Here is a 17,245-nt window from a genome sequence, read left to right as displayed (position 1 = left end):
AAATTGGGTGATCTGGCAACTATCTGACTAACTGCTTCTAGCTTATGGAAGAGCATATAAGTGAATATATAAATGGCTCCTTAGAAGAAACCAGTCTGGAAACGTGCGAAGAGGTACTGAGATGTTGAGGTGTAGGTACTAACTGTAGCAATTAAAGTTTTGAGAAACACTAACCACGTCTTTAGTGGATTTGACTTCACAACTCACGCTGTTTTCACGGTTTTATATGCTCCGATAGCTTCCAGGTGGAGCGTGTGGGTCTGTGCATCTAGATTTTTCCTACCAAGTCCTGTGTCAGTCTACATTCTGATTCAATAGTCATCTTCATCTTCTCCTGCCCTTCTCCCAGTCACCTGGGGTCGGCGGAGCATGTTTTCTCCTTCCATACTCCTCCATCATATACAACTTCTTCGCTCACTCCTCTCTTACACATATCGTCACGTAATCCATCCATTTCTTCTTAGGTCTACTTCTTTCTCTATATCCTTTCACACTCTTAGTTAACAGTCTTTTACCCACCTCATTTTCAATTCGTCTCAACACATGTCCATACCATCCCAAACGCGGATTCTGATGAACTAGTACACCCATCAAATTTTGTGATTGGTCAAAACACGATATCAAAGTTATAAAGGAAAGTCGAGGGGAAGTCAAAATAAAACAATACTCAAATAAGACATCATCAATGGAATCACTGCGAGTTTATTTTATACTTTTACATCCAACTTGTTATACATTCCATGAGAATTTGAAAAAACATTCATCTTCCGTTTTTTATGAAAAAACTAAGACAGCTTTCAAACAAGCAAGTTTCGATGAGCCAGATTCAAAGATACTTATAGTACTAAGTTTTCCGACTAAATTGATATGTAACCTACCAGCGATGTCGGAGGTGACGAAACCTTTCAAATTTAACGTCTTTTATCTCAAAATAACCTTCAATTTGATTGTTATCAAACAAACAAACAAACAAACAAATGATTTTAGTAACTTTTGTAACAATCAAGTTGCTTTAGCAGTTCATTATTCATTTTTGTTGCAATGGTCAGTCACCCCGTAAACAATTTATGTTGAAATTTGACATCTGTTGTATGTATAATAATACGTGCATAATTTAAGTTGACATTATCCAAACACGGATTATCAAGATATGACTTATAGGTATTAGTTACCAGGTCATAAAATTCCTTAAAAAAAACATGGATTATCGATAAACATGGATCCTTTATATAGATTCATTCGACAATTGTTTCTCAATAAAATAATCTTTATTTTATTTTGATATTGAGTTTCACTAGGGATGTCAAATTCCTACAATTAAAATCGATGCGATGGTCAACCCGAATTGATTCCTTAATCACATTTATATAAACAACATCAAAACAAGTATAGTACATGATTGTTTTAATCACTGAATATTAAGTTTACGTAGGTAACAATTTAGATAAAATACCAAATTAATTTTCAGTCTCAGAAAGACGTCTCCTGCTGAACAGATGCCTTCTACAAGAATTTACAGACTGACCTTGTGTGTTTTGTTGATAGCCCACGATACGATTTATCTTAGATATAACTTAAGCCGTGTGCACGTAGACATTGCAATTACCTCAATGTTATTACATTGTCTTACACCAATAGACACACAAAAAACGAAGATTTTATTATAATTTTTAACGCGCTACAACGTTTTCAAATTTGTAATTTAATTGGGCATCGATCGCGGAAATGACGAAATGTGGATATTTCTAATACACAGGATAAATGGAACAATGGACAAACAAACAGAAGGTATTTCTCTCCGCTGTCATCATAAGTCCTTATGATTTTGTTGATGCGATTCAAATGTTTCCAGTTGTGGCGTATAGATGGCGCCACGTGTTTCTTCCGATCTTATGAATTATTTCGGCATTAATATCCGTAAACAGTGACTAAAACAATAATAACTCACTTCGTACCTACAACAATAGTACTTTAAGTTTCTTTACCGACTTAATAAGATGTTAAAAATTACAACAATATATTTTTCAAGAAAGCCTACGGACCTACGGGCCCAACCACGCCTAAATCTTAATACCAATCGTTACGCAATACTATTTTAAACATTTTTTTTTACATTCCTCGCCCTAAACCCACCCGTTACGTCTATAAAAGTATAACGAAACTCAACTAAATGTATTAACACGTATTTCTTTGATCAACGATGGCAAATTATAACCATTACGAATTAGTAACACAATAATAAGTTTAGGCTTAATAATTTGTCTCGCATGATACCTGCTCACGACTAAGTAGTAAAAATTCTCAGAGCTTTTGAATAAATTAAATTCTATAATATATTAATTTAAAAATTTTAATTTATTTTTAGTGAAATGACTATGTATCGCGAGCACGCACCATTTAGACGCTAGCTTATAAGAAAAAAAAGTTGCTAATAAAACGCAGATCGTGCATACAAATTAAATTATGAAAAATTAAAAAAAAAAAGAAAAAATCTTAAACCTAAGTGTGTCAGCAAAAATATATTGTACAGAAATATTAGAATAAAAATTGCCGCTTAAATAACTTGTTCATTCATAAAACGTTTCTCATTCTTATAGATTTCGTAAAAAAATATTTCTGTCTGTATAAAATCGGGTCATTCAACCGTAACAAGAGACGGCGGAGCGATTTTGCCAAAAACATTGCCAATGTACTATTACACTTTGGAGAAAAATTTGAGCAAATCGACATTTGGTTATAATTAAAAAAAAAAAGACAGGAAAGGAAAGAAAGATGGCGCGCTGTAGCAAAATCATCCCGCTATACCTATTTTTATTTGTATAATCTAATAACTGTCATATTGTATGTCATACGTGTATAATTATTTGTAAATATCTATTTATTTATGTACTGTAAAAGGAGCTGATAAAAACGGTCTCGTTCGATCGGGAAATCTAAAAAACTACATAATATATTTATTTTTATTTAAGTAAGTGCACTTTGAGTTTACGGAAACTACACTTATAAAGTGTAGTTCATGAGCAGATTTTTCGATCTTTTAAAAACAAAAATAGGACTAGATATTGTGTAGAATTGAAAAAAATAAATCGATTTATTTGAAATATAACCTATTTCAATTTTGGCCGTAAAAAAACGAAAAATCTGCTTTTATTGTTTGAATGTATCTTAATTATATTACATATTATATAATCTATGATACTGAGGTATTGTGGTAGATTGAAAACTATTGTTCTAAATGTATAATAATTAATTATATTAACTGGAAGATACGGTTTATATAATTTACAATATTAATATTAAAGCTATCGGCGTTGATATATTAATATCGATTTAATATAACAAACTCTTCGCATATATATCGAATATATGATATTGCACTTGTTAGAATTTGTAGCTTAAATAAAAAAAATACTTACTTAGTTTCCTTCGCACATTGAGTAGGTACTTCCGTGGAAAAAAAGTTAGGCGCCATTTTGTTAACAATAGAGCTAGTAGAGCTATGTCATCCTTCGATATATATTTCTAGAAGAGTTTATTTATTCGACATTTCCAACGACAGTGAATTCCCGATCGAACTATTAAATTATTTCAATAATAAAAACAGGACTATGGCATGAACTGGGCACGGACATATTACGATCTCGATCGAGTCAATTTAATAAAACATTGAACAATTGTACTCTAAAATCAAAATAAGTCCGCTGAAACTATTGCATTTTTATTGTGAAAGGTTACAACAAAATAATTTACTGCTTTTGCAGACAAAGTACGGGATCGTCTCTATGGCCAAAAGAACCAGTGTGCATTGACTTTTTTTTTCTTCTGTTGTTATTCTGCTGCAAAGTACAAACATCTTAAGCTACGTTTTAATCAATCAAAACTATAGTTAATGAAAGAATAAAATACCGCAACCCTATTCATTCTATGCTAATCTGGTTCAGTCGACCTGTCTGCTCGCTCGACTCGCGTGCAAGCGAGATAATAAGCGTTCTCGTTCTTTATATGCAGAAGAAGCGTATGTATGTGAATAAACTATGTAACAATTATAATAAATTTGAACTTTACAGTATATAATAATGTATTTCACTGAACTTATACTTCTTTTGACACGTGTACAGCCCTAGCACAGATAAAAATGTTGGTGTAGATTTTTAGTTCGGATAACCCTTTGAATTTTTTCATACATTACGTTCGAAAATATATTTTTTTAGTATTCAAAATCTCGATGGTCAATTTACTATAGAGATTTATTAAGTACCGGAAACTGTTGATTGTAAAAAAAACGAGAGATGTTTTTAATTTAAGGGCTATGTAATGATTTTTTTTTTAGCGCAAGAGAAGTATAATTTCTAAAACGCGCACAGAACCGCGCGCGCCAACTATGTTTATATATAATATAAAAACCACTGACATACAGTTAACTTTGCGGTGTGGTAGGTAGAACTGTGGTCCGCCCGTTTGACGGACAAGTCCCTGATTTAAATTCTACATATTTATTTCGTTAATACATTAAAAAAAAAAGATATAACGACGGTAATACTTAATAATATTGGAGGTAATACTTGTGAAAGTGAAAAAAAAAACAAAACATTTCCTTTTTTTTTTTTCTAAGAAAATGTTTCTGTTCATAGATAAATAAATATTTTATTTTATGTTTTATTTTGTGAATTTATTTTGTGAACTTCGTCTTATTTTTTCGTAATCGAGAACATTGGAGTTTAAGTATAAGATAGTATATTTATTCATTTACCACTATTAATATCTTGAGACGGATCAGTTTCCGGGGGTTTCAGTTTAATTATCTGTAAATAATTATTAAATAATTTTACATAATATTGTTTCGAATTAAATTGTAAAAAGTAGACCGTATGTGAATTTTAATTTGTTGCCATTTGCGAAAAATAATTTAAAACGTCATTAGCGATGTTAAACAGAATACCAAACAGCGTAGTTTTATATTAACAGCTTAACATTATTTAACTAGGTATATAATATATGCCTGAAAAATATTTAAACTTTATTTTTTTTTTTTTCATATTAAATGAGGTATTTCTGTATTGTATCTTGTATATTTTAAAGGTATTTATTTATTTCATTTATCGAATTTACGTTAATTTCGTTTGGCTAAGTATTATCTTTCCCGTTTGTCGTTAAAGTAGCTAGAATTACATTAAATTTATAAACTATTGTCTATTGAATAGTTGTACTGTATCGAAGGCAACACGTTAGCTGAATTATATTTGTACAACACTAGTTAATAACACAGTCAGTTCGAAGTTAATTATTAAAGAAGCTGGCGAAGAAATTCCGAAACATAATCTGCGTAATATTCAGAATGCATTAAAAAAAAGTATTTTATATTTAAAAAAAAAAATTCTCACTTTAAACTTACGATTTATATAAAAATGCATTTTATTTTGGTATACATTGCGATACATACTTTCGAAAATTATTGATTTCGCTGCTGTAATTTCGAATTTGAAAAAAAAAAACATACCTAAACAAAAAGTTGCCGACACGTAAAATAAAAACTAACACGTTCTATACATTAGTAAGACCTAATAACAATCACCGAAGGCTGTCCCCTATATTGATGTATTTCGCAGCTCTTGCCTGAGATCAAAAATTTTGAAAAAAAAAAAAAAAACCAACAAAGGTGGGAAAATTTCCTTCCATTTTCAACGAATTTAACAATTAAGCTCAAATTAAACAGCCAAATTATAATTTACAGCGAAAACAATAAACAAACTTTAAGATTGTATTTAATTATCCCTAAGCTTCACTATTTATAGAAATTAAAAAAAAAAAAACTATACCATCATATTTTATTTTATCTTAAAGTGTGACTCTAACATGTATCTAACGCGATTTTACTTTTTAATGTACTTGACATTGCAACACTTGTCCCGAGTTCATTGTGAACAGAAAGGTTAATCAGTAGCTATTTCCTTGATGGACTTAAATATGGAGGCTTATTACAGTCGAAGACAAGGCGACTACCCTCCATATTAAGTGGATTCTGGAGTCAGTAGACAGCGCATAAGCCTGCGCCATGATTCCGAGCCATTTTAAGATACGACATCGAAGTCTCATACATGATTGCTTAGTGTTACTAAAGGACCTTAATATGGCAGACTCACAAATTGCTACCACCGTTATCAGAGACTGAAATAGCTTCCAGGTTGCTGCGTGTCTGTTTAATTATTAGCTATTTTATTTAATCATAATAAGTTTCTGCTATGTACCTTACTGATTTGTACGATAAAGCGATGTAAAGTTTATTGTACAAATCATGAGTTAAGTCCCTTTGTACACAAAACTAAAATTTGTTCCTTTTGTGATATGTTTTTTTTTCTGTGTACATTAAAGAATAATCAAATAATTCTATAACTCAAGTACTTCGTTAAATTTTAACCTTTACTGACATAACCTCTTGTCCCTTTATTGTATTGGATGTATTTAAGCTGTATTTTGTATTGTTGTGAACTCCGTTCTTTCTATAGGTCTAATCTACGAATTAATAATCTATTTATTCGTAGGGTCAAATAACAACTTTGAAGCTCTCGAAGCGACAGTTCCAGTCAATGACTTTGTCGTCTTAAGCTCGCGTTTATCTCACTTTGCTATATACAAATCCTTTTCAGTTTTCATGGTCACGACTAGGCGTGAACTCGTAATTAAATAAATGCGAGATTAATAAATAAATTAAACTTCGAGTAATGCCTGCTGATTGGGGAAACATCAGCCAGTACTGATAATGTCAATTTAAAAAGTAAAATCGCGTTATTCCGCTTCATATTAAAATGTTCTTGTCTCTTGAAAAGTTTATATTAATGCTTTCATATCGTTCTATTCTATTATTATTATTACTTTATTTTTTTTTGTTAATATCACGCGACGTACATACATAAATTATCGAAAAATAAAAATGCCACGACAATGTATCATGTTATAACTAAGTTAAATATATACAATATTTAAACTACCCGCTTGCTTTTACCTTTGTAAGCTCAGGCAAAAAATTGTTATGTCGTTTTTTTTTTTAAACTATATTTCCTAACAAAAATATCAAACAGTCTGTATTGTGTGACGTGTCCATTGAGGTATAAAATATGGAGGTAAATTTGGGCATTGGGGATGATGTTATGCCATTTTTTTTAATAATTATTTTGTTCATTTATGTATGTATATTATTTTACTTATTTCTTATACAATTTCACTTTCAGTGCTTAGATATGTATGCATGTACGGGTATTATTGAGATTATATTCAATTTTGATATGGCACTATGTCATTATAGTGTCTGATAGATATTCTTTGATGCTTTACAACAATTTGTATCAAATAAATGCATTGCATCCCCATATTTCTTTGGCTTTGTGAAATATCACTGTGTGAATCCTTTTTTTTATAAAAGAAAATAATATGATATTTGTATTTTTAGTTTGTGATATGTGAGAGTCTATGGATATCTCCTTTTTTTTGTTCAATTGTTACTGTCACCCTGAACAGATATGTACGGAGTTTTTTGAAACAAAAACTGCGGTCCAAGCAAATTCCCTACAATAAAATGAAAAAAAAAAAACAATCTGCAGCCATCTTATGGTAAAGTAATTCTATCTTTTTGAGAATAATAATAATTACTTTAATAATAATAATAATAATAATCTAATAAATTTTCATTAAAGAGACGTCTGCTACGTTGGTCAATATTTAAATAAGAACCACTATACACTCGTAAAGAGATAGAGAGAATTCCGAAAATGGATACATATTACAATAATAATAATAATAATCATAATAATTCTATTAATTAATACCCTAAATAACTACTTATTTTTTACACAGAAGAAATGATTATATTAATTTTTTAATTATTTTTTTAATGTTTCATGATTTGAAATCATGCACACGTATACGATCGACGAACCGCTTTTCGAAGACCCACGTTAGGCTCACAGGCGCCTCTATTGCCTATGCAACTGCCACTCACTCGGAACCCTGTATTCTGGGGAGTCGCCGGAGGCTGGCATCCCTAAATATATCATTTTCGAAACGTCATCTGTCAGAATTCGTTCGCCACCAGACCCGTCAGCCGCAATCCAATACACATCAAATAGTTCTTTCAATATAATTTTAATAGCATGAAGACGAACGAAGGCACGGCTACTTATACAACGATTATGATAGTTTTATTGAAGCCAAACGCACGTACAATAAGTATATTATTATTATTGTTCAATAAAAACTTTTTTTGTACTCTCGAAATCAGATTCTAAGAAGTCTTTAATAATATATTATTTTTAATTTATTTTATTTCAATCAACATTCAACATTTTCATTAATCTAAAGGGTTTTTGATAATTAATTCCTAAATAATCTGTTTTTTTTTTCTTTAATTATTTTATATGTAAATTTAATTTTGGCATTCCGAAAAAAGTTACATTAAAAAATATTTTCTTTGTTCTTTTAATATTTATACTGTTTAAAATTTGTACGTTTAATCTTTTGTACAGTTACCGAATCTAATTTGACACTAGACATTTATCGAAAAGTGATTTAAAAAATGCATACGTTCTCTTTAGAATACAGTTGGCATAAAATTTGGCAGTACTAGAAATATTAATACTTTAGTATTGCTCTGGATTACATTGTCACATTGAACACTGTCCGGACGTCCCCAATGGGAGACGCCGTCACTTACACCGTAATGTAACATTCGCCACGAAGCGGAGTCCGTTCCTCGAAGCGTACACTAAGCGACCTCTACCGGCCGCGGGCGACAATACTGTTTACGTAACTTTAAACCTAACGTCAATATTTTACTAATTATAATACGAATAACCATAAAATGCGGCGTATTCCTGCATTGTTTTGGCATAGTCCGTTTATATTGCACATGGAGGATGGTGTCCGTGTCGAGTCCGCGTCGGGCCCGCTCGCCGTGCGTGTCCGGCCGCCGACGACGGGACACGCTCGGCGCGCGGAGGGTAGGCACCGGTTCAAGCCGTCGTCTGCGGTCATTGGAGGCCGGGCGGCAGCTGCGGCGCGTGGTCGCCGGCGCCGAGGTCGAACAGGTGGTGCGGCGCCGGGGCCAGCGCGCTGTGCAGCGCCGACGTCTTCAGCAGCCGCTTCAGCATGCCGCTGGAGCCGCGGTGCTGCAGACTCTTGTGCGTGGTCAGCGAGTTCTTGGTCCTGTACCTCCGGTGGCAGAACTCGCACACGTACAGCGTGTCGGACTGCTCGTGCTTGTCTTGGAAGTGTCGTTTCAACGAGTAATAACAAGAGAATGTCCTGCGGCAGTACGGACACTCCTGGGGCTCGTTGATGCCGCCGGCTGTGGGCGGGGGCATACGGAGGGGCGGTACAGCTGCAAACCGAAATTAACTCGATTTGTTAATCTGACACTCGCTTTCGTGCGCTCTCTATTAGCCGAATTTTGTTAGCTGGCAACATGAAAAGACATTCAATTATGCATGATTTCAATTAAATCTTACGCGTCAATCTGAAAGTTATAGTTTATAATAGCACAATGTATGAGGTTAATAGTAATAGTCATATAAATACTAAGATAATAATGCACTGTACACATTGACTAACTACACAGTAATATCACGAGATTTTATAATATTCAAAATCTTATGGAAACTTTTTCAACCACAATGACACAGAAACACGTGATAACAAAAATGATAGAAGCATGCTCCAAGCAACACAACAACGTCAAAACTGCGAAACCCGACAGGGGAGGGCCTTCGGCTCGGGGGAGGGGGTGTAATACAAAATAATAACCTTTCAAATAAACTTCTAAAATCAAATAATAAAAATAAATAAAACAAAGAAAACAATATACATATGTATATATATAAAAAAACGAAAAGGGATTCTTTAACCTAGCTTAGTCGCTAATAGAAATCGGAAACAATAACGTTTTGTTAATGAGTTAGATCGTTTTTCGTAAACCTAGTTTCGTGTTTGTTTTTTTTTTTTTGGTCTACTGGAAGCAATATCTAACCTTTGTGATTGATGGTAAGAACGGCGGACGAGTGTTGGTTGGTCTCGTGTTGGTTCTCTTTGCTAGACGAGTGCTGCCGCATGCCGCGCCAACTCCGTCCGAGTAGTCACTAAAAAAACCGGATTTGATCCGTCTCCCCTGGCCGCGACTTGTGGTAGGTGTATATGTGCGTCATCAGGGAGTTTCTCGAGCAATACACTCTCTCGCATACGGTACACCGGTACTCCTCCTGACGCTCAGCGTGTTTGTCAGCGATATGTCTCTTCAGGGAGGCCTTTGAGCACAGTACCTTCCCGCATAGTGTACACGAGAATAACTTTTTACCTGGAAACAGATCGGAAAAACAAAAAACAAATGTGGGGTTGGTCCCCGGGCGCGTACAAAACAAAATAATCATCCTAACTTTTTGGGGAGTTTTTCATATTCTAATTGGTAACCCTTTTATACAATCGGTTGACATAATCGACAAAAGATGTTTTTGAAAATCAAGTGGTTTTTTTTTTGAAAAATAATACAAAATGAAAAAATAAAAAAAACGTGAAAATAATAAAATTGAAATGAAACAATAATAATAATTAAAAAAAAAACGAAAAATGATGGCAAAGCTGCGGAGGCCGATGACAGGGTGTTAGAAACAAACATGCAGAGAAATGGCGGGAAATTAACGAAAAAAAAAACAAAATGGCCGGGCTTGGCGAAGCGTGATTAAAACAAATAATAATCTACGTTGTGTTACATACAAGCCGAACAAAATATGTTCTATAGGGCAAGGGGGATGTTCTAAATAAAAAACGACAATAAATTCTGAATAATTGTTTTTATTTAAAAACGACATACCATCGATTAGGATTTATGAAGTTCTGTTTAACGGTTACATGTTACACTTTTATGAGTAGTTTACCACGATTATATATTAAAAAGTAAAGAAGAAAAAAACCTATTTTTATTATTACTAGATATGAATAAGTGATTGATGTTCTCCTAAAGTGTTAGATGCAGTCCATTACTTTTGTGGCAATCACCGATATTCATTTTAGCGTTGCATTTCTGAATGTCTCCATTGTCTCTGGATTTTTAAAAACAGGATAGAGTCGATAACGCACTGCGAAAACTTGACGTTTTAAATTGGAAGACGAATTACTTTTGTTTTTTTCTTTCTTTTTTTTTCTAATTTCAAACGCCTCGGAATTCACGTAATGGACTGGTTTATAAATATGCCAATAATCAACAACGAAAAAAAAAAAGATCGCCGAATCGATAAACGACCTAAAATATATAAAATTTTTCAATACAACAACCAATAAATTAATTTGGGATACACCTTATAAAATAAGTAAAAAAATTCCAACAAGAAGTATATAGAACACATTAGACATAGTCGCCGGGCACATAGCGTGCGCGTTTTGAAATAATAATAAAAAAAATCATTACCTTAACATTTTAGATAGATAACAGGTCACAGAAACAGTCTTAAACTTGCTAAATTCCTAACTAGGGTGTTGTTTTGACAGGGATGTGTCCTGCTCCTTAGAACACGGTGTAGTTCTTAGCCCTCAAATCAACATTGAGATCCGTTATACACCTTATACCGAAAGAAGATCGTAAATTTCACAATAAATTTCGAGTTCAATAATACCAAAAAAAATTTATCACGTCCGTTCACGCGCCATATCCTGATGCCGCCATTTTATAAAATTGCTTTTTTTTTTCCGTAAATACATTTTTGAACTACATAATACGCCTAATAGTGTACAATTTCGAACTCGTTCTTAGTCTAATCAGTCTATAGCGCATTATTACTTTTGGCATTTCATCCGAGAAAGACTTTTATTATTAACGATAATTTACTTGTGCCACAACAGAAATCGCCGACTATTTTTACCGCACTGCCATTGCAGCACATCCCTGTAGAATTAAAAATAAAAAAAGTAATGTAGACACTATTACCTATTACAAATTCAGATAAACCCCTTATTCTAAAATAGTCAACTAAGTTATTATTCCCATACCCAAATTAACAAGAAGAACTACCACTAAAGTACTAAGACAAAAAATAATTAATAAAAAAAACAACAAATCTACGTTCTTACTATTTCAAAACTCTGCAATTATCTGCAAATAAAAACTTAACACTTTTTCTTTTAGTAAAAAACACGGAATGTTGCGAAAAGATTACTTTTTTGAGAGAGAAAGAGAGAGAGAATTTTGAATTCCGTACCAAATTTTTATCTACGAGTTTTTTCTAAAGCACGTTTTTTTTTAATTTAGCACCAAATCACTAGTCTTCCAATTGGACAAAATTATGAATAAAGCCTAAATTGTGCGCAGACGAGCGGCGAAAACGCGGCGTTAGCGTAAAGAGCGGTTTTTAAAACGCATCAAAATAATTTCGACCGTCATGCGTCATCCGCGCGTCCCTACAACTAAATAAGCAATATTTAACTAGCAATAACAACAGAACGATATAACTTGTTAGTATTATAAAAAATAATAATTTTAGTAAGCCTCTCATACTTCTTAATTAAGTGTAAAGCAAAAAGTGTGTTTCAAACACATTTCTGAAAAACTTCAGTTGTATACCGCGAATTATGTCTTTTATATGTGTATCATAATGTCAGAACACAATATACGTAAAGCAGGCACTAATTAAATGTAAAATAATTGTTATACAATTAATCAAGTTTTACGTAGATAACCTAATTAGCCTATTTAAAAAATGAAGTAACAGTGACTGAAAATCGGAAAATGTGATGATCATTTAACTAGAAAAATAAAATTACATTAAAAACACATTTAAATGAAAACGCCCAGATTATATGAAAGTAATTAACAATTCAGTTGCTGTTGAAAGTATATGAACATAACTTAAATAATTGTTTATAGCTATTGTTATAATTATGTATATATGTATATGAAACTACTAGCTATTTGAAGTTTGGCATTTAATATCTATTATTTATGGCAAGCAAAAAGGTTATTACAATATGGAACGTTATTTTCTCGAAAAATTCACAATATTTAGTTAATTAATTTAGGAACATTAAAACACTGAGTTTTTAGTTTAAAATTATTATTCTATTACCTATAGTGGTAGAATTTTTATAACAAAAAAAAAAACTAGGGAGAGACAGTGAGTTTTATTAAATGCGACTAAATTTTAACGTCGCGTCTACAACGCGCGTTTTTTCGCCTATCGTCCTCCCTTGACTATAAATGATAAAATGGCTATATAGTCAATGCGACCTAAATTCTTAAAGTAATAGTTTGTGTGTGTCTGTGTAGCCTCATCATGTTACGGTCGCTTCCAATGAAAATAATTATATTTCAAAAAAAGCAATAGAGAAACAAAAAGAAAAAAAAAACACTAATTCTAATCAACAAACAGTAACGAACACAAGTTTCTATTACGACTAAGAAATTTAAAAAAAAAAACGAAAAATAGCCACAAATAAACAGAATGGCACTTAGTGATTCACTGTCGAAGCGCTAGTTTGTATGTGAAATAACTACTTTTGCAAATAAACGTAATCATCTTGCTGTTATGTTTGTATGTATGTATGTGTTTTCTTAGTGTCCGGTATTGTACTGTAGTGCGTCTGCGGATATGTATATCGTAATAAAATTATTTATTTTTCGTTTCTGGTGCTATATCTCTGTGGAAATTTCAGTCTTAAAAAAACAACCTAAATAAATAAATGGAAGCCTCCTTAGCCAATCATAAATCTGTGTATATAAAAAATTTTTAGTTAGAACGTTATATATTTTTTAATAAATTTGATTTAGTAATCTCGAATATATCTAAAACTGAGATCATGCAAATAGATACAGAAATTAAAAATAATGCCGGATATTGAACACAACGTGAAAATAATATGCCTCATTTGTTTAGTTTATATACGAACAACGTTCGATCAATATAAATTTAAGCCTAAATATATAAATTTACAGCACCAAGATTTTTCATCTTTTCTCAAAATAGTTTCATATATTCGCTTATTGTCGCACATAATTTAACATCGTGTTAAAAGTTCACTAGGAATTAATTATACCGCAGTATTGCACGCACTCAAGGGCAAAGGGCAAAGGGTGCGATGTGACACATCTTCCGCGGTCCAGCCCCGCTCTGGAATGTTCTCGTGGGGAGGATCATCGCCGACCACACTCCCTACGACTTCAAAGAACAAATGAATGTCCTAACAAAGTACATACTCTTTAAATCATCAACAAAATCTGAACTCTATATCTAATCATTTTCCAATAAATAAGGACGTAATCATGAAAATCTATTCGTTAATAAAGATCATATAAACTGAAAGAGCCAGCGGAAGGATGTTGTTAGACATTGAATTGGTCTTTGAATTTGTAGAAGTCGATGTTGTGGTGGGGAGGGTTGAGTTTGGGCTCCGGCGCAGTGGAGAGGTTCTGCGGCTGGGAGAGGGGCGGCGGGTTGCGCTGGCGACGGTGGTAGATGCTCTTGTGGTTGTTGAGCGAGTTGAGCGTGCGGAAGACCTTGTGGCAGAGCGTGCAGCGCGCCGAGTGCAGCGGCTGGAGGTGTTGCTGCTCCGTGTGGCGCTTGAGGGTCAGCCGCGTGGACAGCAGCTTGCCGCACACCTCGCACCGGTGGCCCGCGCCCAGGGGACCCACTGCGCCACACATAACAACCAACATTAGCGCATTAGTCAACGGACGAGGCCTCGCGACCCGCCCTCGGGAACCAATCGGCACCGGGTACCACTCAGGCGCGACGTTACATTAAGTGACAGCTACGGCTTGACTAATGCGCTTTCAATACGAACATCGTTGGTGGTTATGCGTGTACCGATCGTGGACGTCCCAATTGGTTCCGAGCGTCGGTCGCCCCGATTAGCGTTAGCGTTTAGCGTTTAGCACCGATACATACATACAGATTAGGTAAAGGTTTTGCGATGCGCATGCATAACTATGCTATTTACAAACGTTAGGAACATGTCGCGACAGACTGCACAGTTACAATGTAAACTTAACGATCTAAGGGCAAGAGTATGGCGAGAGTAGGTGGCTGGTTAGGGTGGCGGCCGCGCGGGGGGTCAGTTGACGGGGTAGAAGGGGCCGGGCGCGGGCGGCGCGGGCTGCTTGCGGTGGTAGATCGACTTGTGGTTGCGCAGACTGTTCAGGCTGGAGTACACGCGCTGGCAAATGTTACACACTGGCTCCCTGGACGGTCTCATGTGTACGTTCTGAATGTGTCGCTTGAGCCTCGTCAGCGAGGACAGACTCTTGTTACAGGGGTCGCATCTGTAATCTTCTTGGGGGGTGCGGGCGCCACCTGGTCACAACACAAGCCGTTAGCCCGTCGAAGCTTCGAACGCACTTTTAATGCACTCTCCGTATAGCCTCTCTGAAAGCACCGCCACCCCCCTTACAGTTTGATGATAGCCATCGGGCGCGTCGTGCGACGCTAAGCAGTATTAGTAATATGTTTGTTCGTCTAAAACGCGACTAAGCTCTGCGATGTAGCGCGATATAGCGCGATGTAGTGATGGGTGTGACCGCCTGTTTGTCCGACGCACGATGCCTCTCCGACGCAACGTCTGGTATTTAAACAAAGCCCACACCACGTTATTGGCTACTCGACTCCTTCGTCCGATTTCGTTCGTGAATTTTAAATGATTTGTTCGATCGCTATTGTCATTTCCGAGGGCCGTGTAAACGAGCGTAATTCGATAGTGTTTTTTAGAGTAAAATGATTCACGTACAACCGTAGCTGTTCCTCGGAAGACTAAATAAATACGGCGCTGGGTACGTGCGGCCGCGAGCGGGGCTTGTTTGATTTTCTCGGAAGTTAATTTTGTAAATTCCATCTTCTTGTTACGTAAACGTTATGATTGTAATGTTTTTAAATAATTTTTTTTTTCGTTTCAACAACCAATCAGAAAATAAAGTGCGTGATACCGTTTGAAGTGTTTTTTTTTATTTTTAACAAAAATGCACGTGGAGTGAAAGGGGAAAATGATGAAATTTTGAAAAAAAAAAAATTAAAAAAAAAAACAAGAAAACGAACAAAGAAAAGTAATGGTAATATAGAAATTAAAAAGAAAAGAAAAATAAATCCTAATACGGAGACACGGGAATGAGGGGTTCCTAGCGCATATTTCGTTCAAAACTATGTCAAGCTGGCATATCTTCTTCCATATTACACATTAAACTATGTTACAATACAATAACATGCACGCCGCATTGCGTTTTGGTTCAATGTTCAGAAAATACCGCATAGATTAAAACAGAGCGGTCAAACGTTTGAATTAAAATGACGAGAACTATTAACGCCTACGGGTCTCCATCGAACCATAACACAAAAGCTAACATTTATTTCAAAAATAGAACACAGAGCACAAATGAAGACACATATAGAGAGTTAGATATATAAATATACATAGAATATTTACATATACTACATAGGTCACGTGATTTGCCTCATACATTTAATTTAAATATAAAACCTTTAATGATACATAAACCTAATAATGACAGAGCAGAGAGGAAGCGGTGATGGTGGCATTCGACAGACAGTGCATTAAAAATATCGTTTCTTTCAATATATGTAAGTAATGCAGTAAGTTTGTTGGCAGATAAGCCGGCACTAACCTTGAGATGTGCTCGCCATTCCGTCCGAAGCGAGAGGACTCTGCAGACCTGCGGATATCACACCACGCTTAGTGCTAACAAATCTAATTTCGGTTAACGAGATCCATCATCAAGTTTTATTATCAGACCATCGCGATGACAACACCGCTGTGTTGACAAACAGGGATATGTTATAAATCTGGCTGAGCCTTTGCTCGCCCACCTGTCCTGGTGAAACTGGAAAGGCCTCCGGGCCATCAGTAAATATTCAATCATAAATGAAAAAAAAAAAAAATATTATTACTCTTCTGAAAAAAAAACTGGTCCGCATTTGAAAGGCCTTAATTGATTAATAATTGAAATTTTACTGGTGGTAGGACGTCTTGTGAGTCCGCACGGGTAGGTACCACCGCCCTGCCTATTTCTGTCGTGAAGCTGTAATGCGTTTCGGCTTGAAGCCGTTGTAACTATACTGAGACCTTAGAACTCATTTCTCAAGGTGGGTGGCGGAATTTACATTGTAGATGTCTTTGGGCTCCCGTAACCACTAAACACCAGGTGGGCTGTGAGCTCGTCCACCCATCTAAGCTATAAAAAAAAAAACATTTGTAATTAATGAAGTCGCGG

General features: G+C 34.8%; 1 protein-coding gene and 1 non-coding gene across 15 annotated transcripts in view; both read right to left on the bottom strand.

Annotated features, from left to right (window-relative positions):
* Positions 1-10: 10 nt before the first annotated feature.
* On the bottom strand, positions 11-114 carry Mir3251 (microRNA mir-3251). Its single transcript, NR_107536.1, has one exon. It is a non-coding gene; the product is annotated as a microRNA mir-3251 (primary transcript).
* Positions 115-672: 558 nt separating this feature from the next.
* The window catches only part of Br-c (broad-complex), a 182,779-nt gene continuing 166,206 nt past the window's right edge, over positions 673-17,245 (bottom strand). For 6 of the 14 annotated variants that reach the window (XM_021346252.3, XM_021346254.3, XM_021346253.3 and 3 more), the window contains 2 exons: positions 16,640-16,687; positions 673-9,370 (listed from right to left, as the gene is read on the bottom strand). In XM_021346252.3, the coding sequence (XP_021201927.1) occupies positions 9,021-9,370; positions 16,640-16,687 (398 nt within the window). In that variant the 3' untranslated portion in view covers positions 673-9,020. 14 annotated transcript variants of the gene reach the window in all.

Source organism: Bombyx mori, chromosome 8 (genome assembly GCF_030269925.1).
Source record: "Bombyx mori chromosome 8, ASM3026992v2".
NCBI lineage: Eukaryota > Metazoa > Arthropoda > Insecta > Lepidoptera > Bombycidae > Bombyx > Bombyx mori.
The sequence above is the reverse complement of the archived record's forward strand: the minus strand, read 5'-3'. Positions and strand labels throughout refer to the sequence as shown.